The sequence below is a fragment of the Lycium barbarum genome, chromosome 10 (assembly GCF_019175385.1).
Source record: "Lycium barbarum isolate Lr01 chromosome 10, ASM1917538v2, whole genome shotgun sequence".
NCBI classification, from domain to species: domain Eukaryota; kingdom Viridiplantae; phylum Streptophyta; class Magnoliopsida; order Solanales; family Solanaceae; genus Lycium; species Lycium barbarum.
The window spans coordinates 37,744,290-37,771,772 of NC_083346.1; the positions used below are offsets into that span (position 1 = coordinate 37,744,290).

The 27,483-nt window shown below is 39.4% G+C and overlaps 1 protein-coding gene and 1 non-coding gene across 2 annotated transcripts; one reads left to right on the forward strand and one right to left on the reverse strand.

Moving 5' to 3' along the window:
- Positions 1–1,018: 1,018 nt before the first annotated feature.
- Positions 1,019–10,357, reverse strand: LOC132614163 (PHD finger-containing protein 1-like). The gene is made up of 7 exons (XM_060328542.1): positions 10,121–10,357; positions 9,909–9,952; positions 5,384–5,469; positions 2,923–3,681; positions 2,606–2,827; positions 2,398–2,522; positions 1,019–1,639 (listed from the first exon to the last, which is right to left on the reverse strand). Exons 2-7 carry the CDS (start codon positions 9,909–9,911, stop codon positions 1,539–1,541), a joined length of 1,296 nt encoding a protein of 431 aa, XP_060184525.1. The 5' UTR covers positions 9,912–9,952; positions 10,121–10,357; the 3' UTR covers positions 1,019–1,538.
- Positions 10,358–22,696: 12,339 nt separating this feature from the next.
- LOC132616358 (small nucleolar RNA R71) lies at positions 22,697–22,802 on the forward strand. Its single transcript, XR_009573145.1, has one exon. It is a non-coding gene; the product is annotated as a small nucleolar RNA R71 (small nucleolar RNA).
- The last annotated feature ends 4,681 nt before the right edge of the window (positions 22,803–27,483 follow it).

The following is a 27,483-nucleotide window of genomic DNA, read 5'->3' on the forward strand; positions in this document are numbered from 1 at the left end:
AAAACTGTTCCATAAATAGGACCTGATTTTACTCTTTAGTGATTTGTGTGAAATATGGTTGATTTAATTTGGCTTACTATTTAAAAAGGAAAAAAATATTATTTTCAAAAAATATAGCCTATTTTTTCGCTCAGAATTTTTTTAAAAAAATATGTTCCAAAAATAGAGCCTAAATTTACTCTAACGTGTTTTGTATTTCTCTGTATTTCGCTATATTTCACTGTATTTCAAAAATGCGAGATACAACTGAAATATAGCCAAAAGCAGCTACGAATTGTAAATCTTCAACTTGTAGCTATAACTAGTTAGAAGCTATTAAAAAGTAGCTATTTGTGTAAGTTTCACATTATATAATTCACAGCTCAAATTGTATTTAAATTTTGAAAGCAATATTTACGCCGGCAACCTGCAAAATGGTATAGTGAAAGTATCAGTAACTTTTGAATATTTTTTTTTCTTTTTCCTTTTTTCTTAATTTTTTTTTTACATTAGTTAAATATGGGCTCAAGTGTTTTACTACTTCTACAAATCAAATGGTCCAATAACATGCAATTATTTGGGTAATAGTCTAACCTTTACTAAGATTATTTTCCCCCCATCTTATCCATGCAGGTCTTTGACACGATAATATTGCAGTATATTCTTTCAATCTATAAATTTTGGCAATTCCAACTCCATATTTAGTCAACGTTTCGAGTCAACACAGTATATTTTCCGGGGGTTTTGAGGGGAGGGAGGGGGGGTGGAGAGCAAGCTAAGGACAATCACTTTATAGGGGTGTACTCTTACTTCTTTTGCAATTGCTCGTATAATCCCACGTAAATACATATTTTATTAAAGTATAGGATACCCTTCAATAAAATAGTATAATTTGTTTATTAAAATTTCTTCTGTTAAGAAGTTTCTAGAACTCAAAGGTTGTTAAATCCTATTGGCTCTGTTGCTTTTATGTTTGCCCAACTAAAAACATGCAAACTGAAAATGGGAAAAAAAGAAGAGTTTAACCGGACGAGACAAGTTGAAAAGAGGAATATTGTTAAACGGGGCAAGGCAGGTTAAATCTGTGGCAGGTCAAGGCATCACTCACCCCGTCCTATTGTCATCCCTACATTTAAGATGGTTTAGTATTGCATAACCTTCATTTACATGACATCATCTCAAAATATACAAGACGAGCCCCAAACCACCTGGAAGAGAGAGAGAGAGAGAGAGAGAGAGAGAGAGCTTCTCTTCCTTGATAATGTCTCGATCTATCACGTACAACTGCACAAGATTAGACTTTTGACAATCAAAGTAGGAGCAACTACAAAATAAATGGCCATGTAAAACCATGCTCCTGCATATATCAAGCTCGCTAGTCCTCGGATCAACGCTAAACAGAAGGCTTTTGTTAAATCAGGTATCTTTCACAGGAAATTAGGTTCTTCAACCGAGCAAAACTCCCCAACAAGATGGCTATAAAAGAAAGCTGCTTCATCCTAATCACCAGATGCTCAGCACTCCGACAGATATGCGTTAACAACCAGTTAAACAGCATACTAGGTCGCAGGTTCACTCTTCCTATTTGGCATCATAGTATTCCTTCTGGAATCCCGCTTCGGTCTGAAAACACCCCAGAGGTAGTACTTGCTCCGAAATCCTGCCAATTGATTTTTTCAAGCAGCTTAACAATGAACCTCAGATGACAAAGGTAACGCGAAACTAGAACAAATGGTCATATTTAATCTGAGACACCCTTAACTCATGTTTATATTGCCACATCCGAGTTGGCACGCTTATAAAGGTAAAAGTTGAAATTTTATTTTATTATACTATACTAAAAGCGGGTCCAAACTTCCTGGTAAATATTTTTTAGGAGAAATAATTTCAGTCAAATTTACGAGATAGTTTTAAAAAAGCCTTCATCTTTGATAAGCACGAAAGATGCTTGTTTAATTTGTTCACTTTGCTGAAAGGATATAATAAGAAGCAACTCTCTAAAGAAACTGACTTGATCCAATATGAGCATAGGCATAGCTCACTCTGCCCTGTGCTTTGGCTTGAGAAATGAACCATTTGAAGTCTCCCTTTTCAAAGCCACAGGAAGGCATTGTCTCTCTGCCTAAACATTTTTTGGGAGTCATACCTTCTGGAACGTCCAATTACCTTATCTCCTATCAATCAACGACAAAAATTCTCCAAGTTTTCTTTTATTTTTTTCCAGTTAACTTCGTCATCAGTTTGAACTCTTACTAACATAGAAGTGGACCTGAAGTACTTTTTTAGCAATACAATATAGACTAAATATTGAGAAGCACAAAAAAATGGTTTCACTTTTAGCAAGCATATCATCTTCGGGGGAAACCAGAATAGAAAGCACATGTAGACAGCGAAACAAAGGATCAAATAAAAACTCACTCCAGTATAGCACGGGCAGCTCTGTGGAAGTGAAAACCAAAAGCTCAGCATTTGTTACGATTGCTCGTAGAGCAAGTTCTTCTGTGATCATCTGCTCCACCAACAGATCGAACTCCTTTTCACATCTAAAGCAAGAAAAACAGGAGGATAACAAACCAAAATTTGATTTAAAAAACCTGGTCAACGGTGAAAATATAAAAGTGATTACCTTGTGTCAAATGGAAAAAAATACAATCCGATGTTATCATCAGTGGGCTCTGATTTAGTGAAACTCTTAGGCCATATGTCAGATTTTGGGAGCATTTCCAGTTGAAGCAAAGCTGGAAACAAGCTTGCTTCTTCATAAACCTTTTGACATGCTTTAACTGATAGGTGAGCTACAAGTCCATCAAGCGTCTCATACTCTTTGTTCCACATGCTAAAACTACCCCTGTCAGATCACCATAAAGGATAAATTTTCATTAACACCACAATAAATCCTCAGTTAGATTATCTTCAGCTAAAATTCATGAGATATCTCCTGACCTCCAAATAAAATCGATAAGAGGCATCGCTTGTTGCTGGCCAGCATGTTTGGGTTCAATTGGCTGTTCATCTTTCAAAAATTGAGAAGTATCTTCATTGAAAACAGTTCTAGTTTGAGGTGTTAATATTATATCTTTTCCATTCGCTGATTCCTTTTCATGATGATTGCCAGACGAAAATATACTCTTTGTCTTTTCAGTCATGCCAGAAGAATTATCCTGTGTGCCAGGCTGAATATCTGTGTCACAAGGTTGCTTCAAATGGCGAGCTTGAAAATTTTCTCTTGCTCGCTTGGCCAGTGGGACAGTAACTTCTTCCTTTGATCGCTTAGCTGGCAATAGAGAAACATTAGCTGATTGAGTTCGTTCATTGCACTCAATGCTTGTCTGTGACTCATGGGATTGCTCAGAAGAGCTATGTACTAGTCTTGGCTTATTTTTCTCATCTCTCGATGAAGTAGGACTACCTTCCTCCTTGACGCATGAAGTATCGCCCACTATCTGGCAATGCTCTACCAAATCAATCCCAGGAGGCTGAAGAAGTTCCTGAAGCCTACCATCACACCTCTTTAATATTGTCTCAGGAACACCAATCTTTACTTCAGAGCTCGCTTTACAATGTCTTGAACTAGTGCAATCCCCATTTTCTTCTGAGATGGCATCAGATTTCTTGATGTTTAGTTCGTCTGGCTCCTTCACTTCACAGTCATCACAGACCCAATAGACATCTTCATCAAATGTCACAATTTCAAGGCAGTAGCTGAAAAATAAGCAAAGATCAACAAAAGATATAAAGAAACACAAAAGTATAACCTGTAAATTGTAATCCATCTTGGTTTTCAATTGCTCTTAACTGTGTATCTGGTTATCGTTGACTAAATTTCTTAAGAATCGACTAGAATGTTGAAAGTGCTCAAATCCATCTCCCATCTTGTGCGTTTAGAAATTTTTGACTTAAGACAACCATCCATAAGTTAAACAACCAGAGCTTGCGAGGAACAGGGGCAGGTTTTTCCAAGCCAACACATTGAAGAATGTCCGATCCAAGGAGAAAACGTAAATTAGTATGAACTATCAACTATAAGTTTTACCCGTTACTTTGCTCAAACTCAAGGCTAGCAAAAAAAAGTCAGCACAAGTACTGATCTGTCCACCACAAGTACATGTGTAAGTTATTACAAGTACTGATCTGTCCACCACAAGTACATGTGTAAGTTACTCCATTACATAACTACAGTTCACATGGAAAAAGGTTTCCACTGATTTTACAGCAACAAATCTTAATTCCGTCATAGGTTCATGTAAAAAATCCACCCCAATGCTAAAAACCAAATAAAAACACATACATACACACACAAAATGAAATGTGCTACATAGATTGGGACAAAGGGAGTAGTATCTTCAAAGAAGTTGTTACATTATTGGTGTTTCTTTTCTTTTTTCTCTCTCTTTTTGAGAGCTCATTTTGTTTCCTTCCTATCACTTACTAAAACAAAAAATTAAAAATGCAGAACTGTATGACTTGGGAACAAGAAGAGTGACACAGAGGAGCCGAACTGGTGAATGTGCAGTGGAACTGCAGCGTGCAGCTGCTTTGTTCAACCCCAATTTACTCAAATTTTGGTTGATCACAATACTCAACTTGGTGCTAAAGTCTTTATTGCTGCTATTTTACCCTTCACTTAAACATAATTCCTATAATATTTTTGCATGAAACAGTAAACTTACTTTCCAAAAAAGTTTTTGTACACCAAAAGTTTACATGTGAAGAATAAAGCCTCAAATTAAACTTAGCCCTAAACGTGTAATTATATCTTCATTTTTATCAAATAATTTCAATATTACGCAGATAATATGGTTGATTGTCCACACACCGCTCACGTTAATTGACCCCCTCTTCTCATCCTTTACCAATTTGTTAGCTGACCTGGACTGCACCGGATATGTGACCCGCTAATAGAGAGCAAGATATATCATTACCGCCTGGACAATTAGACATCCAACCCATAATCCCAACAACCCAATTGCAAGAGCGGGGAGAGAATCATCTTTTATTGTTTTGTTAGACTTTTCCGTCATGATATTTTGACATTTTTCTTGAGTTATATGCCACAAGTTGGTCATGAGAATTGTAGAACTGCTTTGGCGAGTTTTGTGTTGGTTGACTATTGAATATTTGATCATCATTGTCTTTGATTTGTAGTTGTTGATGTTGGCGGATCTTATATGTGTTGAGGTAATTGGTTGAAAGAAGGATTATTGAAAGGTTCTTGGTACAGACGAATCGCAACCAAAATTTTGCAATGAAAATGGATAGGAATGCTAGGTGAGTCGAGCCTCACTTAGTAGGGGTCGCGACCCAAGCCGTGACTGAAAAGACAAGCAAGAGACTAAAATTGCAATAAAGAGATAGTACAACATTTGAACTATAACAATGATATTCAGTCGTTGATCTAACTTACCGGTGCACAGCAACTTCTAGGCATTTCACACAGAAAACATATGCGTTAGTGAAACCTTTGCCACCACAATTTAAACATATTGTGCCCTGCAGTGAATCGCAATAAACCTAATTAAAGATACATAATATCATTATGCAAGAAATATACAACTATGCAGAGAATCCAAGTCTTCTTGTTAGAGAGGAAAGAAACCATAGTATGCAAAGATGCAGACTTGAGGTATAGAGCACTGAGTAGCCAGTAATCTGGCTCATCTAATCTTTTGCTGAGTTCAAGTTGAGTAAAATGCGCTCCCAGCTTGAAGTCATAACATAGCTCACCAAGCTCTCGAGTCTAATGAAGAAAAAGTAAGATTTCTCTGCTATCTGTTCAATCTTTATGTGGATTTTTTTCTCTTTAGGATGTTCCAAAAAGAATGAAACCTTTGTATTTTTATAACGTAAATAATTTTACTGAATTGTTTGGGCAAAAAACCCGTATACGGAGCTGGACTAGTGCCCTCCTATCCTTTCCTCCTGGTTTTCCTTTAAATCTATGGTCACAAAACATTTTGGAAGAAGCAGGTAATCCATGTGGCAAGTGAATTGAAACGATGGAGGAAACTAGCATGAAAAATTATCTCAGACCGGCTAGAATCAAAGTTAATAGGCCACCAAAGAAAATTCCAAGACACATTGAAACCAAAGTTGGAGTTTAAGTTTTGACTATATCAATCTGGATTGAAATGTCTGCTACAGTAAGAAATGAACAGAATCATGTTGCCAATACATGCAAAGAATAAGAAGCGATGGAAAGAGCTAAGTCATATCGCCGACAAAGACAACTGGAATCTCATCGCCAGAAAAATTAGTCCACAAAGCCCCACCATGGACCAGTCAATTGGGCATAAAGGGCCATGAACCATCGGTTAAAACTATTAATGGATCTGGACAAGTGCCGAACCCCAGGAATAGTTCAAATTTGGAATTGCCATTTGAGCTAGATGAGGCAACACATGTTGGGCATGCAATTCCGAAAGGCCTATTAATTTTCAAGGGTCTATATGAAGGAACCTCAACACCAGCAGCCAATTTCAGGGATCTTATAAGACCATAGCACAGAATAGAATTATTTTGGGCCCAAACTCACTAATCTGGGTCGATCAAAATGAAGTGAACAATAATCCAGACATCCTATTTAACCCTCTGTCCGTTGAATTACAGCTAACAATTATTACAGCAAAAATAGCTCAAGTCTTGCGATTATAGGGGTCTAAAATGACGAGTTCCTCAAAGACCAACATAATTCTCTCACAATCAAGGATAACAACGTAATGACAATTATTCCTATCGCAAGCTAAGGCAAAGAAATTATATTAATTGATGAGCATCCATTGTCAGTTGAACAGCATGATATAAGAAAGGTATTTGTACAAGAAGCATAGGAACTTCAAAGACAACAAGTTGAGATGGAGGCACCTTTATGGTCCACGAGAATGTATTGTCTTTGAGAAAACAATATGGTGTTGAATTTCAAGGCTATGAACATGAATCACTGAAAATGTTCATGAATATTGATAAGAAGAGACAAGACAAAGAGTAGTTCGGACCAATCCTGGAAGCAACCAGACCAAGGGAAAAATGAGCTAAAACATTTGGAGTTCCATGTCAATGAGTGAATTTCAAATGGTAAAGAGGAACTAAAACTTATTGATCCACCACTTATGGGGAAAAAACACATGGTTCAAAGGAAACTATGAAGAAAGTGTTTCAAGAATTGATAGACTCCCATTATCCCCTGAATACGATGAGGAATTCAGGATGATCATAAAGAGTTAATAACAAGACTAAAGTCAGATCATGTCTCTTCGCAATTGTTCTGTGGAAATTGGAAAAGAACCAGATCATACTTTAGATTCAAGAATTGGTGGTTAGAGGTGGAGGAATTTGTGGATAAAGTGAAAGAATGGAAGACAACCTTATGGAATGAAGGCAGACCAGAATTTATTTTGTCAAAGAAGCTGCTGCTGATAAAAGGGAGATGAGTGAGTGGAAGAAAAGTAACTTTCGAGTTCAGATCATACGAAAAAGTGAGTCGTTAGCATAAATAACTCATCTAGACAATGCACAAGGACTGACAAAATTGGACACTTCAAGAGGAGGTTTTTGCGGTCAATTTACAAATGGAGTTGGAAGATATAGCTAAATATGAAGAAGTCACTTGGAGGTAAAGGTCAAGGATGTTATGGTTGAAACAAGGTGATAGAAATACTAGTTTTTCTTCACAAGATGGCAGATGCTCATAAAAGATACAACCACATTGGGAGTAAGAATTAATGGAATAATTAATGGGGAAAGCAAAATTGAGATTTTGAAGTTTTGTTTCTTTGATTGTTAGAGATTTTGAAGTTTTTTTTCTTTGATTGTTAGAGATTTTGAAGTTTTATCAGAACCTGTAAGCTAATGGGGAAAACAGGAGAGTTAGGCCCATAGCTTCTAAAAGATCATTTCAATGTTACTAGCAGAAAGATTCATAAGAGCAATTCATAAGTTGGTGGATAATGCACAAATGGCAATTATAAGGAAGGCAAAACTTATCATAAATGAATGCACTGAAACTAGATTGAAACGAAACTAGCCAAGGTTGTAGTGCATTTAGGCTTTTGTCCAATTTACAATTATCAACAGGTTAATGACTTCAGTTTATGTGTTAAAAGACAGTGGCGGATGTATAGTTATACGGATGGGTTCAATTGAACCCACAACTTTTATATAGACCATATGTGAAAAATCTATGTTTCGAACCCATAGTTTCAAAGAATTTTGGACTTTGAATCCATAAAGATCAGATCTTGGATCCGCATGAGTTAAGAGATATATGATTTTTGACACATTCAGTTCCACTCTTAATAACAAACTGTCATTTGCAAGTAGTCAGACAGCCTACAATCCACCAATAACATCAGAAAGAAAGTTACCCAGTTGCAAACCAAAAAAGGTTTCTGAAGAACGCTAATATATCTCATTTTCAATCAATCAAACAAACATGGATCTACGGATATATATCCTTTACAAACAATTAATCTTCATGTTATATCACAATGCTAAATTATTGCTCTACCAAACAGCAGGTAAACAAAGAACTGTTTTTTTTTTTTTCATAAGTGGCAGGTAAATAAAGTTGTCGCCAAAAAATACGAAAGTCCAGACAATAACAAAAGCTTTGTTCCTTTTCAATGACATGTAACACAGGTCAAGAAACACAAAAACATAATTCTTTCTATGTGATGGTCTACAAAACTAAAACTTACAAGAAAACCCAAATCCGGTGGGTGATCAGTTGTTATGACATCATTGCAAGGAATGGGACTTGAGTCCCACATCGGTTAAATGGGTAGCAGATGTGGGGCTTATATAGCCTTGGGCTCTCCCACTTCAATAGCTCTCTTTTGGGGTGTGGTTCTCCTAAGGTTGTATCAATGGCATCAGAGCCACCCCTCCATGCCTGCCGTGCCATAAATGGTGATGCAGTATGGCAGTATTCGCCCGGGGCTAGTAACGTCTAGCGCACAGCCGTCGAGGACGACCGATGCGGAGCGAGGTGGTTTGTTATGGTTCAGTCCCACACATCGGTACTACTATGTGCTGATGTGGGGCTTATATAGCCTTGGGCTCTCCCACAGTCCCACCTGAATAGCTAGCTTTTGGGGTGCGGTTCTCCTAAGGTTGTAGCGTCAGTAGGTAAACACAACACTAAGGGGTCGTTTGGTGCATGGTATAAGCTGGGATATCCCGGCACTCATTTTTTGTACCATGTTTGATAGAAGGTATAAACTTATCCTGGGATAAATTTATACCTTGTACTAAACAAGGTATAAAATGCATCCCATCCCTAACGACCCCTAAGAATTAAGAAAACTAAGGGCCCGTTTGGCCATGAGAATTTCACTTTTTTCTAGAAAATTTTTTCACTTTTTGAAAATCAGCGTTTGGCCATGAAAATTCCAAGAATTTGGAAAACAACTAAAATCTTGTTTTCACTTTTTTCACTTTCAATACAATCAAACAACCAAATATTCTTTGCAAAAACTATAACCAAACACAACTCCATCTTAAACTCTAACTTCAAAATTCCAATTGAAGTGAAAAATATTTGGTTTTCAGAGCCAAAGGCCTACTCAAATTCCAACTCATTCTTCCGTTTTAACTTTTTTCACTTAGAGGAAATTTAATACAACAAGTTCATTAAGGAAAGGGTAGTATTTTATCCTAAGCACATCATCTTCACTGGGGGATTACTTCCTTTCCCTAGCAGCCCTATAAAGTAGTAATAAGCAAAAAGGGAACCAACAACAACATACCCAGTGTAATCGAGCGTGTGCCGACCTTACCCCTACCTTGGGAGGTAGAGAGGTTGTTTCCAAGAGAAAGCATGACAAATAATCGATGGAAGTAAAGCAATCATGGCAAAATACTATAGATAAGCATTGAAAGAACTTAACATTTTTAAAATTGGAGCAAAGAAGAAAACCCAACAAGAAACTTACCATAGTGGGCAGCAACACTTTGCTTAGGAAAAGCTCATAGCACACTGCAAAACAATTTTAAACCCACCAACAAGAACTGTCTCAGTAATGAAACTTGTTTTAAACAAGTAGGTTCTTGGCAAGTTTTGTATGTTTGAACAGGAAAGAATCCTTTCAAAAGATTGATTTTCTTCTCCTTCTTCTTTTTTAAAAAAAAAAAAAAAAAAAAATACCTTTTGGGAGGATGATAAAAAAAAAGATTTTCGGTGAAAGCCTAAACGACAGTGGCAAAACAGAAAAATAGGTCTCTTCTGATGGTTCGTGATTATTTTATATGAACTTGTTATATGGTGGCTTCCTTTTTGGAAAAAAAAACAAAGGATTTGCTATTTAAGGGGAAACAGAGGAGAGGAGAATCGGGTGGAATCTACTTGGAGAAAAGAGCTTAAATTAGTCCCTTATCTTCGAGTTTAATAGAGAGAATATTAACATTAAACAAAAAAAAAAAGGCTTTATTATCCAAGTTTATTATAGAAAATACATCGTTACCCTCCTGAATTTAGATTATATAATAAAAAAGACGTTTTAATTTTGTGGCGATCTTATGACCCCTAAACCTGTTCGAACTAAAATAAATAGGTCCTTCCGACCCATTTTGGCACGTGTTGTAGGTGCAGGATAGAGGAGCGCGTGAGGGGCTTAAAAAATAGCCCCAAACCAATCTAAAAATCATAGTGGGGGTTGAAATGAATCACCCGCCATTGAAGCTGTCGAATTTTCGACTGGGCATACAAAAAAAAAAAAAAAATCTTCTCAACTAAATCAAATTCAAAAGGTATGAATGTAACATCATAGATAGTCCAACGTAGAAGAACAAGAAAACACAGAACCAAGCAACCCAGATAACTCCTTCATTATTCTTATAAGAAAAAACCGTAGAATAGTTTTCGTGTTTAACTTGTTCTTACTCAATCTCTTTGATCTCTTAGAGTTTAATTTTTTTAAATCTTGTTTTCCGTATTTTGTACAGTGCATTTTTCCTTCTTGTATATTTTCTAGAAAATATCTTTGTATTTTTTGATTGTTTAACAAATCATAGTGGGGGTTGAAAACTTGATTTTTTTCGGTGATTTTGATGTTGGGAAATTCGGAATCCGTACGTTGGCGAAGAATTGTTTGGTGGTTGATACGCTCAGATTACACCTATTAATGGCGTAAAGCGGACGTTGTCAAATATAGTAACTCAAACAAGGTTGGGATCGAATCTCACAGGGAATATGGAGAGAAAAGGATATTAATTGTATGCGATACTAGTCTTTAAAGGCTTTAATCCTATTCCGAATATTTTGAAAAGAGATTTGGTTTGTATCCGCTATTTTGAAGTGTTTGGAATTTGTTTGGATTTGGAGAACCAAAGTTGTGTCCCCGCGATGTTTAGATGTTATGCTATGGGTGTCAATATGATATATTTCTAATGGGTCGGAGTTATGTATGCACTTAATCTCTAATGCACTTTCTAATATTTTCCAATAGTTAGAAAGTATTTCTTTTCATGATTTTCCAAATGCAGAAAAGTTGTGAATAAGATTGATTAAATATGCCAAGTAGAACTCATCTTATCCCTAAGCGAGTCCATTAAACGAGGGTTAGCGCCTCGAGTCCTTGTTATATTATTTCGAATCACACCCTAGTTCATCTTTCCAAATAAACTAGGGTTTGTGCATGAACAAGTGTTTGCAACCACTAATGAACAATGAATATGAGAAATAATAAAAACATCACAACCCATTATATATATATATATATATATATATATATATATATATATATATATATATATATATATATACAATGTTAGACACCCATTAAATAGCACTCATCATTTTGGGTCCACAACTTTGATTAAAGAAACTACTCACACATTATGGTCTCAAAAGTAGTAAGCAATAAATGAGACATAAAGCTTATAAAGTGCAATAAAGATAATGGATAATGAAATCTTGTTGTCTTCACTAAGCTCCAAAAAGGGAGTATTCAATGCTCACCCACCAATGGAACTTTGTTCACGTGGTTACAATAAAAATCTGCTGCCAAAAATAACCTAAAATGTTCTTTAAATAGGCTCCAAAAAACGCACATCAGCTACTGACAAAATTGACAAAATTGCCCCCATAGCAAGATTGTCGGACCGTAGATCGTTCGACGTTCCGTCGATTTCTTCGTCCTTTATACCTTCAGCAATGTGTTCCATTCGATGACGCCGTCGACCAGTTCGACGGTCCGTCGAGTATTCCGTCTTTCTCTCTTCTGGTTGAGAGATCCTGCTTGACGACACAAACGACGAAGCGTCGATCAGTTCGACGCTTCGTCGATGCCTCCGTCCTTTGTCGTCTTCAACTTTGTCATTACTGAAAAATCGAGCTTATCTACGGTCCAAAGGACGGTTCGTCGGCTGATCGACGGAATGTCGATTCTTCATTTCTGGCCAATTTTTCCTTTGCTCTTTGCTTTTTTGCTTTTGGGCCATTGTTTTCCTAAAACACAACAAAACATATTAACGAGAACCAGACTTACTTGAAAACAACAAAAATTCATAGTAAAAAGGTGTCGAATGTGCCACAAATCCGCGGCACATCAATACCCCCAACTTAGGATCTTTGCTTGTCCTAAAGCAAGTCAGACAAAACAACCACAAAATAAAATTACAACTATGTTAAAAATAAAGTAAAAGTGACTACAATGGTGCTTGCTCATCGCTACCGGCATGTGCATTTTTCAAATCAACTCCCTCTTTCCTCATTCCCAAACAGGGTTCTTTCAAAACAAACTTATTAGAATTGACCATGACGCTTCAATCGATGACATCACATTATTAGAAGCATTTATGCGTGCGAGTATTCACCATTATGCCCTTACTTAGATTAGAGAATGTCCCACGCACAATTTTACAATATGAATCGGGACAAGGATGGATGAGAATAGAAAGCACTCGCACTCACAAAGAAGTTCATGATTTACAAGTGCAGATACCATATGCTTGCCTTTAATTTCAATGCCTAACACTTTCGGATGGTTCAGTTGTGATCACTATAGGACTTGTTCTTGGGTTGTAATATAGGCTCGGGGATGGGTAGGATACTCATTTGGGAATTAGTGACTCATCCTCCTCGACACTACAGATTTTGACCTTTCTTCTCATGCCCAATCTATTCATTCTTCAACTCATGACTAAGATGTGATTTTACTCTTACTAGAATTTACAATCTTTTTATGAGACAATATTATTATTATTATAAAACATATATATATATATATATATATATATATATATATATATATATATATACATGAAATTTTTTTATTTTTTTTTATAAACTTTTCTCTTTCTCAAATTTAATCCGCTATCACATCCAGTTCTCGACTATGCAACTCACATACCCCCAGCTTTAGGCTCTTGGCCTTTACTTCACACATATACCACCCCCAGCTTAGGCGATTTGTCTCTTCTCTCTAGTAGTGTCAAGGAGGGAATGGGTGCAAATATGGAATGAATTCATGAAGTGGGGAAAAGGTTTGTTACAGCTAATCAAGAGAAAAAGTCAAAGGCTCAACGTGGGAACTAGTGATATTCATATAGAACAGGTTTTGGGCTTTTTAAGGCTGACGTGACTATTTAGAAGGAAAGCCTATGATCACTTCAGAACCGACTATCCTAAGCAATATAGCACGACCTACCAGGTAAGTTCTGGATCCACATATGCTAACAATGAACACAAGAAGTTCTCACACTCACAATGGCATAAGGATTTGAACACTCAATTCATCCACACTCTAATATCTATGATGTCACAAAAAGAACCATACATGTCAATTCATTACAACCTGAGATACTCAATAAACTTTTGGAGGGGTCAATTTCAAATCAATCCATTTTCAAGTTCACAAATATCCCTTTTCGTTCAAAATTCATGCCAAAAGTTCACAATGCAACAACCATGAAAGTCACAATTACTTTAAATAAAATTTAACAAATATATACTGCAAATTACATCAGGTTACCCCACCCCTAGCAAAAAGAGGATGCATTGTCCTCAATGCATCAAAAAAATCATACCATCACCCTATGGTGGTGGGGCCGACCTAAAATGCTCTAATCTTGTTGTTACTGCTGAGGTGTCTCCACCGCAGCAGTGCGAATGGGGGCCCTCTCTACTGCTAGCTCAGTGGACTGAAGCGGTGGAGCTGACTGGCTCTGTGGCTGCAGGTCATGAGGAGCTATCGTGATCGGCCTGACTGGTGCTGGGATAGCACTAGTGTTGGAAGATGCGCTGGTGAACCTCATGTACAGGCGCGACCGCCGAATACCCTCCTGAAGCTCGAGGTCGTCATCCTCATTGTCCTCCTCCTCATCCTCATCATCAGCCAATGTGACATGCCTCTTTCTTTTGCGACTCTCCTTAGGCTCATCCTCAGTCACCAAGTCAACTACTCGGATCAAATTGGAAATGCTGGCGACTGGTGCAGGTGGTGTCGGGTCATCCACAATAACCTGCTCTCTCGTCCGAAGGGCCGCAATCTCAGCTCGGAGCTGGTCAAGCTCGGTCTTCAAATCTCCCGAAGTACCAGACTCACTCTTCTTCTCAATAATGAGTATCCGCATCTCTAAACTGTCAAGTCGTGCATTGACCCTAGCATGATGCCTCTCCATAGCCTCCTGAAGAGGCTCTAACTCCGGTGCAATCTCTTTCTGGACAAACCTACCCAACTGCTGTAAGATCCGGGTCACCTGCTAATCAGTACGCTCTGCCTTGATTGCAAACTCTCTGAAGTTGGCTCTGTTGAGGACAAAAAGATCCTCGGAAGCTGATGTTGCGGCCGACGGAGGAATAGGAGATGCAGATGGAACATCAGGCCGAAGTGGTGCCTTAGAAGAAGGGGTAGCATCAACTACAGATGGTGTGGAGGCCTCTGTTGTGGACAGTCCTTCCGTGCCTATATCAACTGTGCCCTGAGGTACTGAATCCATGACATGCTCAGCCTGCTCACCCATGAGATCTAGCAATGAAGTACTGATGGCCTGAGATGTACGGAGGGTCTCATCCCTACTCCGTGTGATGTCGCACACCTTTGTTGCGGGAAGAGTAGCTGCAAATGTGTCAATGTGCCTCACCTGGGCCAACCTACATAGCTGCGTGATAAGGCACGAGAATATCAAGGTTGTCGCCTCCTGTGATACGCGTGCCCGAATGGCTCTACTGATCAGATCTCCCAAGTTCATTGGGTACCTGGATAGCATAGCACCCACGACCACTACTCTATCCGGCGTGACTATGTTATCTGCTCCCGTGGGCAGAACCCGATATATGACGAAATTCCACCAAAATTTAGCTTCCAAACTGATATCTACCTTATGGATTTTGGCAGCCAAGTTTCTCACCCATGGGGCCTGGTCCGCCGGCCCTCTAGCCATCACCGTCGCAAACCATTCCCGTACAGATTTCTCAGCCCTTCTTTCAAATTTATCATCATATTCCACTGTGGTCGGTGCCACGAAGTCATCACTAAAATAAAACCGGTTGATTTTGCGAGCGGAGATGTCAACATGAACACCCCAAACATACACTGTGTCCAATGGAGGGGCGGCTTTCAAATCTCTCTTGTTCTTGTGGCGCTGCTCGAGCATTACTCGGTAAGTAGCATAGAATTCCCGAACCATGGTCTGGCAATAATCCCCTGGAGGTTGTGTGAATGCCTCAAGATGATAGTGCTGGATGAGATCAGTAATCCGAGGGTAGCTCTCTAAGCCGCTCATACTGATTTGTTCTTCTTCTTGAATATTTCTCCTCGGATTACCCCCGCTGACTGTAGTGGACCCTTTTACATAGTACTTTCGGCACCCTTCATAGAGGAAGCGGATTGCAGCTATCTCCATCTTTTGCAGCCGCAGCCGCTCTTACTCCTTATCTGAATTTCGCTCAGGAGCGGCTGGTTGTTCTGTTGCTGCATCGCTAGAATCAGCAGATGTGGAGAACGAAGTCCCCTCTGTAGACTGAGAGGAGAGTAAAGTGGGTGATTCTGCTTGGGGCGTGGTGGTCTATGCCCTCGATCTAGTCATTGGGACTATCGCTTGACGGTCAGAGTCAGAGGATTCATCCCTAAGAGTAAGGGTTGTTTGACCCCGACCTCGGCCTTTTCTGGGACCACCACCCCGCTTGACTGGATTCTTTGGAGGCATACTTGAGAAAAGAACACACTTCATTGTTAAGACAACCATAGAAACATAACAGAATCAGTCAAAAGTACAAGACATGCGATAATGTTAAAGCTATCAGTGGTCCGTCGATGTGCTAAAGAATCGTCGAACAGATCGACGAAGCATCGAAGTTCCCGTCTAATTGATCGACGCGCCGTCGATCTCTTGTGAGCCACTGGAAATTTCGACTAAAAGACGGTGAGAAAAATGCCCTGTCGAATTGATCGACGGGCCGTCGATCTCTTGTTAGCCACTGGAAATTTCAACTAAAAGACGGTGGGAAAGACGCCCCGTCGATCGATTCGACGGGTCGTCGAATCCACCGTCGATGTTGTTTTTGTCAAGAACTTTTAATAAGGCCCATTCGACGATGAGTAGGACGGTCCGTCGAACTGAGCGTCGAATGTTTTCGAATGCTAAAACTACAGATCCCATACACTTCTTTGGCCGATGTGCCAATAGTCATGTATTTTGGGGTTACTCAGACTTCACCCCATGTTGGCTTGGGTTAGACTAGGGAAAACATTTGGCGGGCAAAACAACTCGAAGGTCGTAATGCCCTCCAAGCCATCGTGACACACCATGCCATGCTTTGGCATTTCATCGAACATTTGGTGGGCAAAACAACAACAACCTCATGAATGAGGTGTGTTTGTCGTAATGCCCTCCCACTCGGCTAAAGATCAATGACCCAACAACCACAAACAAACCAACAAACCACCCCCAGCAAAAAATATGAGCATACTAGGCGAAAATAAAATGATGCAAAAACAAGGAAAACAATAAAAAATAAGCAAAACAAGTCATGGAATGCAAAAACAAATAACACAAGGGAGCACACAATCCAGTAAGTCACATACCTTGAAGTAGAATGAATATGATTTCAACTCTCTAGAATGGAAAAACACCCGAAGAAGCACACACACAGAGGGACAGAGTAGTAGGGCAGGGGGGAAGCGGCGGTAGTGGGGTAGTTAAGGAAGGTGGAAGTGGATGGGGTTGGGGTTGGGGTAACAGTTATGGCAAAGGGGGAGAGGTGGTAGTGAGAGAGAGAGAGACGTTATATAAAAAGTAAGAAGCAGTGCAACGGACGTGGGTTATAAACCCACGTTTCTGAACCGTCGCATTAAAAAGACGGAACGTCGATTAATTCGATGCTCCGTCGATTGAACACCCCCTCCGTCGAGTTCTTTTTTTTTTATATATATAAATGAAAAAAAGAGAAGAACGCTCGTCGAACTGACCGTCAATCAGTTTGACGGAGCGTCAAACCTGTCGTCGAATTGCCATTATTTCCAGTGACCAATATTTCAGGCAATCCACTCGACGGTGCATTCGACGTTTCGTCGATCAGATCGACAGTCCGTCGAATGTGTCGTGTAACTGCTATCCTCAATTTCTGGGTTCAACACTTAGGTTCTTCAACACATCAACAAACATTAAAACATAACAGAAAACAAAGAAAATACAAAATTTAGACTACTTATAAAGCATTAAATGTGGGTTGCCTCCCACACAGTGCTTGGTTTAATGTCACGGCTCGACATGATACCTCCATTTCCAGTTCAGGAACCGTATTTCAAATAATACCTATCAACCACCTTACCATTATCAATACACCAATGGTAATGCTTTACTCTTTGTGCATTCACTTTAAAAGTTCGAGTGTCATCTTCGGTTTTCACCTCAATGACACTTCCATTTAGGGAAACACTTGCGATTTCAAACGGACCTGACCATCGAGACTTTAACTTGCCCGGAAAGAACTTTAGGCGCGAATTGTACAACAAGACCAAGTCCTTCGGCTGAAAATCCCTTTTGAGGATCTTCGAGTCATGATAGTATTTCATCTTTTTCTTGTACAGTGTTGCACTTTCATAGGCATTGTACCTAAATTCATCCATCTCGTTGATTTGAAACAACCTCAGCTTTGTTGCTCCATGCCAATCCATGTTCAGCTTCTTCAATGCCCAAAGGGCCTTATGCTCAAGTTCAATAGGCAAATAACATGCCTTCCCAAATACCAACTTATACGGTGAAGTCCCAATAGACATTTTGAACGCCGTGCGATATGCCTATAGAGCATCATCCAACTTTTTGGACCAGTCAGTGCGATTCACATTGACCATCTTTGCCAAGATGCTTTTTATCTCTCTGTTGGAGACTTCAACCTGACCACTCGTCTGAGGATGATATGGAGTGGCAACCCTGTGATGCACACCATATTTTTCAAGAAGATCAGCAAATGGTTTGTTGCAGAAATGAGAATCACCATCACTAATAATAGCTCTAGGAGTGCCAAATCTAGTAAAAATGTTCTTTTTTAGAAAGGCATTGACTCTCCTACCATCATTGTTAGGCAAAGCCACCACCTCCACCCACTTGGAGACATAATCCACTGCAACAAGAATATATTTCAGGTCATAGGACCTCACGAAGGGCCCCATAAAATCAATGCCCCATACATCAAAGAGCTCCACCTCAAGCACAAAATTCATCGGTGTTTCATGCTTCCGACCTATTTTGCCCTGGCGTTGGCATTTATCACAAGAACGTGCCAACATATTCGCATCACGATAGATGGCTGGCCAATAGTAGCCACACTCTAGCACCTTGGCTGCAGTTCTATTTCCACTGTGATGTCCACTAACCGGAGAATCATGACAAGCCTTCAAAATATTCATCACCTCAGATTCAGCCACACATCTTCTGATCATATTGTCAGCACACGTCCTGAATAAGTAAGGCTCATCCCAATAGTACTGTCGGCAATCTCTCAAGAATTTCTTCTTTTGATATGCCTTCAAATCTTCAGGAACAATGTCAGTTACCAAATAATTGGCAATATCGGCATACCAAGGTGCCACATCATTGGAGATTACCAAGACTCTTTTATCAGGACAAGTATCATCAATATCCAGCACATCAATCGGTCTCCCCGGTGCTTCAAGTCTGGAGAGATGGTCAGCTACTTGATTTTCTGGCCCTTTTTGGTCTTTGACTTCAAAGTCAAATTCTTATAGCAACAGCACCCATCTTATCAACCGAGGCTTAGCATCCTTTTTAGCCATCAAGTAGCGCAAGGCAGCATGGTCAGTATGAACCACTACCTTGGCACCCAATAAATAAGCCCGGAACTTTTCAAAGGCATAAACAATAGCAAGTAGTTCTTGCTCTGTTACTGTATAGTTCAGTTGAGCTTTATTCAGTGTTTTGCTGACATAATAAATTGGGTGCAAGATTTTGTTGAGCCGCTGACCAAGCACAGCGCCAATTGCAAGACCACTGGTGTCACACATTAATTCAAAGGGCAACGACTAATCCGGGGACACAACAATAGGTGCGGAGGTTAATTTCAGCTTCAACTCGTCGAAAGCCTTGATGCACTTCTCATCAAAATTGAATTTGGACTCTTTTTCCAAGAGTTTGCATATTGGGTTTGCAATTTTGGAGAAGTCTTTGATAAATCTTCTATAGAATCTGGCGTGTCCCAAGAAACTCCGAACTCCTTTTACTGAAATGGGTGGAGGGAGTTTTGAAATCACATCGATTTTGGCCTGCTCAACCTCAATCCCTCTTTCGGATATCTTATGGCCAAGGACAATTTCCTCCTTTACCATAAAATGACACTTTTCCCAGTTGAGAATGAGGTTTGTCTCCTCACACCTTTGTAGCACCCGATCAAGATGGTCTAAACATTCATCGAATGAATCTCCCACCACAGAGAAGTCATCCATGAAGACTTCAACAAAGTTTTCAACCATGTCAGAGAATATGGACATCATGCATTGTTGGAAAGTAGTCGGGGCATTGCAAAGACCAAATGGCATCCGGCTGAAAGCGAATGTCCCATAGGGACAAGTGAAAGTAGTCTTTTTTTGGTCTTCCAATGCAATATTGATTTGGTTGTACCCTGAGTACCCATCCAAGAAACAATAATAAGACCTTCCAGCTAGCCGATCAAGCATTTGATCAATAAAAGGCATAGGGAAATGATCCTTGCAAGATGCAGTGTTCAACTTCCAATAGTCTATACACACTCTCCAACCGATGACAGTTCTTGTCGGAATCAACTCATTTTTAGAGTTAGGGACAACAGTGATGCCCCCTTTCTTTGGCACACACTGGACTGGACTTACCCATGGACTGTTGGCAATCGGGTAAACCACCCCAGCATCTAGCCAGTTAATAATCTCTTTATTTACAACCTCTTGCATCGGTGGATTTAATCTTCTCTGATGCTCAACACTTGGTGAACTTTCCTCTTCCAACTGAATTCGGTGCTCACAAATTCAGGAGGGAATCCCCCGGATGTCTGCAATAGTCCAACCCAAAGCTCTTAAATGCTTCCTCAAAACTGCGATGAGTCTTTGAGTTTGGCCCTCATTCAGAAGTGATGACACAATAAAGGGAATGTGGCATTTGCTCCAAGAAACTCATATTTAAGATGGGATGGAAGTTGTTTGAGTTCCAACTTCGGTGGCTCAATAATTGATGGTTTTAATGGAGGAGTTGTTAGTTTCTCTAAATCAAGAGACAATTTCTTGGGCTCATAAGAGTAAGATCCCAGACCGGTGAGTGAATTCACTACCGGTGAGTGAATTCACTGTCTCAATATATCCCTCCATTTTCTCTGCATCAAAGTTCACCAAGATGGCCGATAATGCTTCACCCAAGTATTCTTCCTCCATTTTGAATTCTACCGCTTCATCCACCACATCAACAGAATTAATGACTGAAATACTTTGAGACTAGGTAATTTCATACCCTTGCTGGCGTGAAAAGTCACCTCCTCATCGTTCACCCGGAACTTGATTTCATTCTTCACGGAATCCATAAGAGCCCTCCCCGTCGCAAGGAAAGGTCTTCCCAGAATAATAGGAATTTCTTGATCAATAGCACAGTCAAGAATCACGAAATCTGCCGGCAGTAGGAATTTCTCGATTTGAACAAGCACATCATCAACTACCCCCACTGGCCTTTTTATCGATCTGTCATCCATCTGTAACCTCATGGTATTTGGCCTTGGTATCCCTAATCATGATCTCTTGAAAATCTCAAGGGGCATAAGATTTATGCTAGCCCCGTTATCACACAAATCCTTGGCAAAATCCTGCTGCCCTATGGTGCATGAAATGGTGAATGCTCCAGGATCTTCCTTTTTTTGCACTGTGGTCTTGGAAATAATAGCACTAATGCGATGAGTGATACCCACAGTGTCGTGTTTCAATGGCTTCTTCTTCTTTGTTAAGAGATCCTTCAAATACTTAGCAAACCCAGGCATTTCTTGGACAGCGTCCATAAATGGAATGTTCATCGTCAACTGCTTGAGTTGATCATAAAATCACAAGCACTTGTCATCTTCTGTTTTCCTCACTAGCCTTTGAGGAAAAGGCGGTGAAGATTTGAACAATTGGCTCAAAGGGCGTAGAGCGCCAGAAAGTTTTGCCTTCCCCTTTTCCTGTTTTTCTACTTGTGCCTTGAAATTATCTAGATTCTGCTCCTCTTCAGCTATAATAGGGACTTCCTCCTCTGTTTCTTCCTCCACAATAACATCAGATATATCAGGTTGCGCTTGTTCTTCAACAATTGGCTCGAGATCAATCACCTTTTTATCAGCACCTTGAAGTATTTTTCCACTTCGGGTGCTAATAGCAGCTACATGCTCTACAGAGTTTACCCCATTACCTTTCGGATTTGGAACTGTATCACTTGGTAGTTGTCCACGTTGAGGAGTATACACTTCTCTGGAAAGGTCTCTGAATTGCGACTCAAGCTTCTGAATGGAAGCTGAATGAGATAGTTGAACCTGAGACATTCCCTTGATTGTGCTCTCTATTCTGCCTGATTCATTAGCATTTTCTGCATCATACTTTTCAGCTCCGCAGAATCATTAGCAGTGTTGCCAGCAGAGTTGCTAGCTTAATTGTCTCTCAACTGTTGGGAATTTTATGCTTGCCCCCTTTGTGAAATGTAAGGGTTCAAGCTCTTGTTGCCATAATTGTTGTTATTGTAATTCCCTTGATTTGGATTTCCCTGATCATTTCTGCAATAATTGTTCCCTTGAAATTGGTGTTGAGGCTTTTGACATGGGTGATGGCCCGGACCTTGATAATTTTGCCTTTGATAGCCCCTTTGCGAGTTGTTGACATAATTAACATCTTAATACTGTTGTTGCCCATCTTGGTACATCCCCTCAGGGACTTGATACATGCCCTGTGGATGAGGTGGTAACTCTTCAACAACATTTACCCCTTGTGCATCCTTTTCTGCCAACTTCTTTGATAATAGATCCACCGTGGTTTGCAATTCAGCAAAGGCATGATCTCTCTCATGGTTTTCTTTTGCAACGGCAACTAGTGATGGACTACCATAAGAGAGACTCTCACTATCAGTTGAATGCCAAGCTTGATTGTGGGTGGTGAGTTTATCAAGCAAACGGGTGATGACGATAAATGACTTGTCCATGAAGCATCCTCCTGCTGCAGTATTGACAGCAATCTGATTCATTGTATCTAAGCACTTGTAGAATTTCTCCGTGAGAATAGCTTCCGGAAACCCGTGAGTTGGAGATTGAGCTAGATAATACTTGAACCGCTCCCATGCTGAATATAATTGTTCCCCCGTGAGCTATTTGAACTCAAAGATCTTATCTCGAAGTTCAGCCTTTTTGCTCGGTGGGAACCACTTCTTCAGAAATGTGTTGGCTAGCTCGCTCCAGGTATGGATAGAATTGTTGGGAAGCTTTTCATACCATTCCCTTGCTTGGCTAGCCAAGGAATATTTGAAGACCCGTAACCGCAGTGCATCAGCAGAAACAGCACCTTGGGATTGTTGAGCACACACGTACAGGAAGTTCTTCAAATGACGAAGTGGACAATCCTCTAAAGAATTTCGGAAATAACCTTCAAGTTTCAGCAGCTGATAGATAGAACTATCAATTTTGAACGTAGCATTTCCAGTCCTAGGAGGGACCACAGCAGAAGCATAATCAGCCTCATTGATGAATTCCGCAAATATATTCTCCTCTTCGTCCTCTTCTGGTGCAGGTGGGTTCACTTGGAATCCACCTTGGTTTCCTTGATTGCGATTCTATCTTCCAGCCATGTTCACCTGGTTCACCACAACAGCAAACAAGGTGTGATGTAATAGAAAAAGTTTTAAAGAAGAGTACGCACAATCAGTAATTTCTAAACCGTATTCCCCGGCAACGGCGCCAAAATTGGATACGCTCAAATTACACCTATTAATGGCGTAAAGCGGACGTTGTCAAATATAGTAACCCAAACAAGGTTGGGGTCGAATCCCACAGGGAATATGGAGAGAAAAGGATACTAATTGTATGCGATACTAGTCTTTAAAGGCTTTAATCCTATTCCGAATGTTTTGAAAAGAGATTTGGTTTGTATCCGCTATTTTGAAGTATTTGGAATTTGTTTGGATTTGGAGAACCAAAGTTGTGTCCCCGCGATGTTTAGATGTTATGCTATGGGTGTCAATATGATATATTTCTAATGGGTCGGAGTTATGTATGCACTTAATCTCTAATGCACTTTCTAATATTTTCTAATAGTTAGAAAGTATTTCTTTTCATGATTTTCCCAAATGCAGAAAAGTTGTGAATAAGATTGATTAAATATGCCAAGTAGAACTCATCTTATCCCTAAGCGAGTCCATTAAACGAGGGTTAGCGCCTCGAGTCCTTGTTATATTATTTCGAATCACACCGTAGTTCATCTTTCCAAATAAACTAGGGTTTGTGCATGAACAAGTGTTTGCAACCACTAATGAACAATGAATATGAGAAATAATAAAACACATCACAACCCATTATATATATATATATATATATATATATATATATATATATATATATATATATATATTTATACAATGTTAGATACCCATTACATAGCACCCATCATTTTGGGTCCACAACTTTGATTAAAGAAACTACTCACATATTATGGTCTCAAAAGTAATAAGCAATAAATGAGACATAAAGCTTACAAAGTGCAATAAAGATGATGGATAATGGAATCTTGTTGTCTTCACTAAGCTCCAAAAAGGGAGTATTCAATGCTCACCCACCAATGGAACTTTGTTCACGTGGTTACAATAAAAATCTGCTGCCAAAAATAACCTAAAATGTTCTTTAAATAGGCTCCAAAAAACGCACATCAGCTACTGACAAAATTGACAAAATTGCCCCCGATAGCAAGATCGACAGACCGTCGATCGTTCGACGTTCCGTCGATTTCTCCGTCCTTTATACCTTCAGCAATGTGTTCCATTCGACGACGCCGTCGACCAGTTCAACGGTCTGTCGAGTATTCCGTCTTTCTCTCTTCTGGTTGAGAGATCCTGCTTGACGACACAAACGACGAAGCGTCAATCAGTTTGACGCTTTGTCGATGCCTCCGTCCTTTGTCATCTTCAACTTTGTCATTACTAGAAAATCGAGCTTATCGACGGTCCAAAGGATGGTTCGTCGGCTGATCGACGGAACGTCGATTCTTCATTTCTGGCCAATTTTTCCTTTGCTCTTTGCTTTTTTGCTTTTGGGCCATTGTTTTCCTAATACACAACAAAACATATTAACAAGAACCAGACTTACTTGAAAACAACCAAAATTCATAGTAAAAAGGCGTCGAATGTGCGACAAATCCGCGGCACATCAGTGGTTCGTTTAAATTTTGGAGTTCCATTGCTAAATTCCTTTGTGGATCTGCTGAAAATTGGGGAAAAGTTTAATATTATGGATCAAAATTATTTGGGTGTAAAAATATGACTCGTATTAAACGGGTCCAAAAAAGATGGAATATAATTTTTGTTTATTAGGGGTGGCACACACGCGCTACCCTTGACCTATGAGCATGTGCCAAAATGGGTCGAAAGGGCCTATTTAGTTTGAACAGGTTCAGGGGGTTATAGGACCCCGCAAAGTTAAGGTGTCTTTCCGACAATGTGGTCAAATTCAGGGGGTAATGATGTATTTTCTTTTTATAATATTGGTGCACTTTTAGTCCTCTCTCGACCTTTTTTTTTTTAATGTTGAGAGGTAAATTTTATATATATATGTTACCTCCTATTTGAAGTGCAATAGTACACAATTTTCTTTCAGAGACAAAATCCTTGCAACATTGTTTATCCATAGTAAATTGGTTTATAATTTAGAGTTAGGAAACATATCATTAACCTGTTTTCTTCACATGAAAAAAGGACAAGGAAAGAAAATATTGATTGACTTTTCTTTTTTACTTTCGGATGGGATGAATTTAAAGTGACTCGTGATCGGATGAGCATTATACCATCTATGAATTTTGTTGAGATTAGGGGTTAATAGGAGATAGTTCAGTTTGCCTAATTTACGTGTACGTCGTACCTCGATCTGAAGTGGTGGATCAATCTTATCTTGTTGCATCACCTTTAATTTATTCGTTCTTCATGTATTGAGATTTGAAAATTTTCTTCCATAATACTAGCGAGAACTTTATACTATCATTTTTTGAAGCAATATAATGCCTGAAAAATGTGGAAAATAGTTCGAAAAGCATGCATGTTCTTGATTTAGTTACTATGATGTTTGTACTAAACAGAACAAGGAGCATTCTGCTTCTTACCTTCACTCAGATGGAGTTATTGTTTCTACCAACAACAAGGCTGAGGAGTGAATATTCCATACACTAAACAGTGGGCAAAACCAACGTTAATAATAGATAAAATTTTGGGAGAGGACAAAAAATGCACCAATATACAAACATGAAAGACTATGTAACTCCCCGTACTTTCACGTTAGAATGCGTCGTAACTAACCGCAAGTCCACAGCCTGATTATGATGCAAGATTCAGGGAATTCTTGAAACTCACGATCCCATCTACGGTGGACATAGAGTCCACAGGTGGTGACATGAGGCCACATGTCACTCTGTAAGTCAGAGGCAGTGGAAAATTTCCAAACTCTATTTAAGTAGTGGGACACCTTTAATTTGTCATTTTTCACCTAAAACTTATCCTAAGTGTTCCTTCATGCTCTCTAAGAGCTCCTGTACCATTCAAGTGAAGGTCTACTATGTTATAACATAAATTTCTCTTTCGGAAAACTTGTGTTGCTAGTTAGCTTGTTTTCTTCGTTCTTGTTGTGAGTTGGAGGTTACTTCAAGTTGAAGAAAGGTCGAGAATGACTTGTTATTGGAATTTAATGTAAGGTTTCCCTTATTCTTCATGTGTACGAGTCTGTATAAGTTCTAGATAGGTTTTGGTTGATAAGAACTTACGGGTTGATGGCCGAAAGTTATGAATGAACGTTTTTGGGTGTTGTTGTGTGTAAGTTTGGGACTGTCTTTGTGAATTTCCATAACTTTACACTAGTGTTATTATCATGTCTTGTAGATTGACGTGTCAAGAAGATTGAGTTTAGCGTCGTTGATAGGAATCGACGATACAGGTATGTAATGGCTACTCCTCATATTTCTCATTGGCATGAATCTGCTCTAAGGCGTTTTCCAAAATGAAAGGTTTAAAAAGGAAGAGTTCTTCACAAAACACTCTACTCATGATGTTCCTCTCTTTCATGTGTGATAGTATTCCAATTATCGGAAATTTGTTCATGTTTAGTCCTTGTCCCATGCTAGAAGGAATTGTATTAATACATGTATAACGCTCTTTGTATGCTCGTCACTTGTTTTACACATGAGTCCATTGGTAAGGCTTGGTACGATATCTTGCACACAAGCCCTTTGTAAGGCTCGGTACTTTATCGTACACACGAGACCTCTTTATGGCTTAATCTGTTATCTTACATACGAGGCCCTTTATGGCTCAGTATGTTATCTGTTATGTGCCCACAGTGGCCCTTTTTACACACGAGACCCTTGTCTGGCTCAGTACGTTGTTATTATGTGCCTATAGTGGCCAATGGTTATGTTGAAATTGTGAACTGAATCAAAAGATGGTAATTACATCCTCAGGTTATCCTTGGCACTCAGTTAATTTTTATGCCCATTTTTATCAGTTCAGATTCATCGTACAGTTATTCAGTTTTCCTTACATACTCGGTACACTCTTTCGTACTGACGTACATTTTGTCGAGGGCGCTGTACTTCATGCTGCAGGTCCTGATAGATAGACATAAGGCCTCCTCAGTAGGCATTGCTCGTGTTCAGCTTGATTGGTAAGCTTCGTTAAGTCTAGAGGTTTTGGTTATGTATAGGCATGATGGGTAGGTCGGGGCCTTATTCCGACCATATCACAGATTCTATGTTCATAGAGTCTTGTAAACAGAAGTCTTGTATAAAGTTATGTAACGGCCTTGGCGGCTTAGATATTATCGTATGACAATCA

Coding starts and splice junctions, on each gene's coding strand:
- LOC132614163 (XM_060328542.1), bottom strand. Junction 3,682..5,383: donor CTAGAAGTTGCTGTGCACCG/GTAAGTTAGATC, acceptor CTTATTTTTCAG/CTACTGCCTTGAAATTGTGA. Junction 2,523..2,605: donor TTTTTTCCATTTGACACAAG/GTAATCACTTTT, acceptor TTCTTGCTTTAG/ATGTGAAAAGGAGTTCGATC.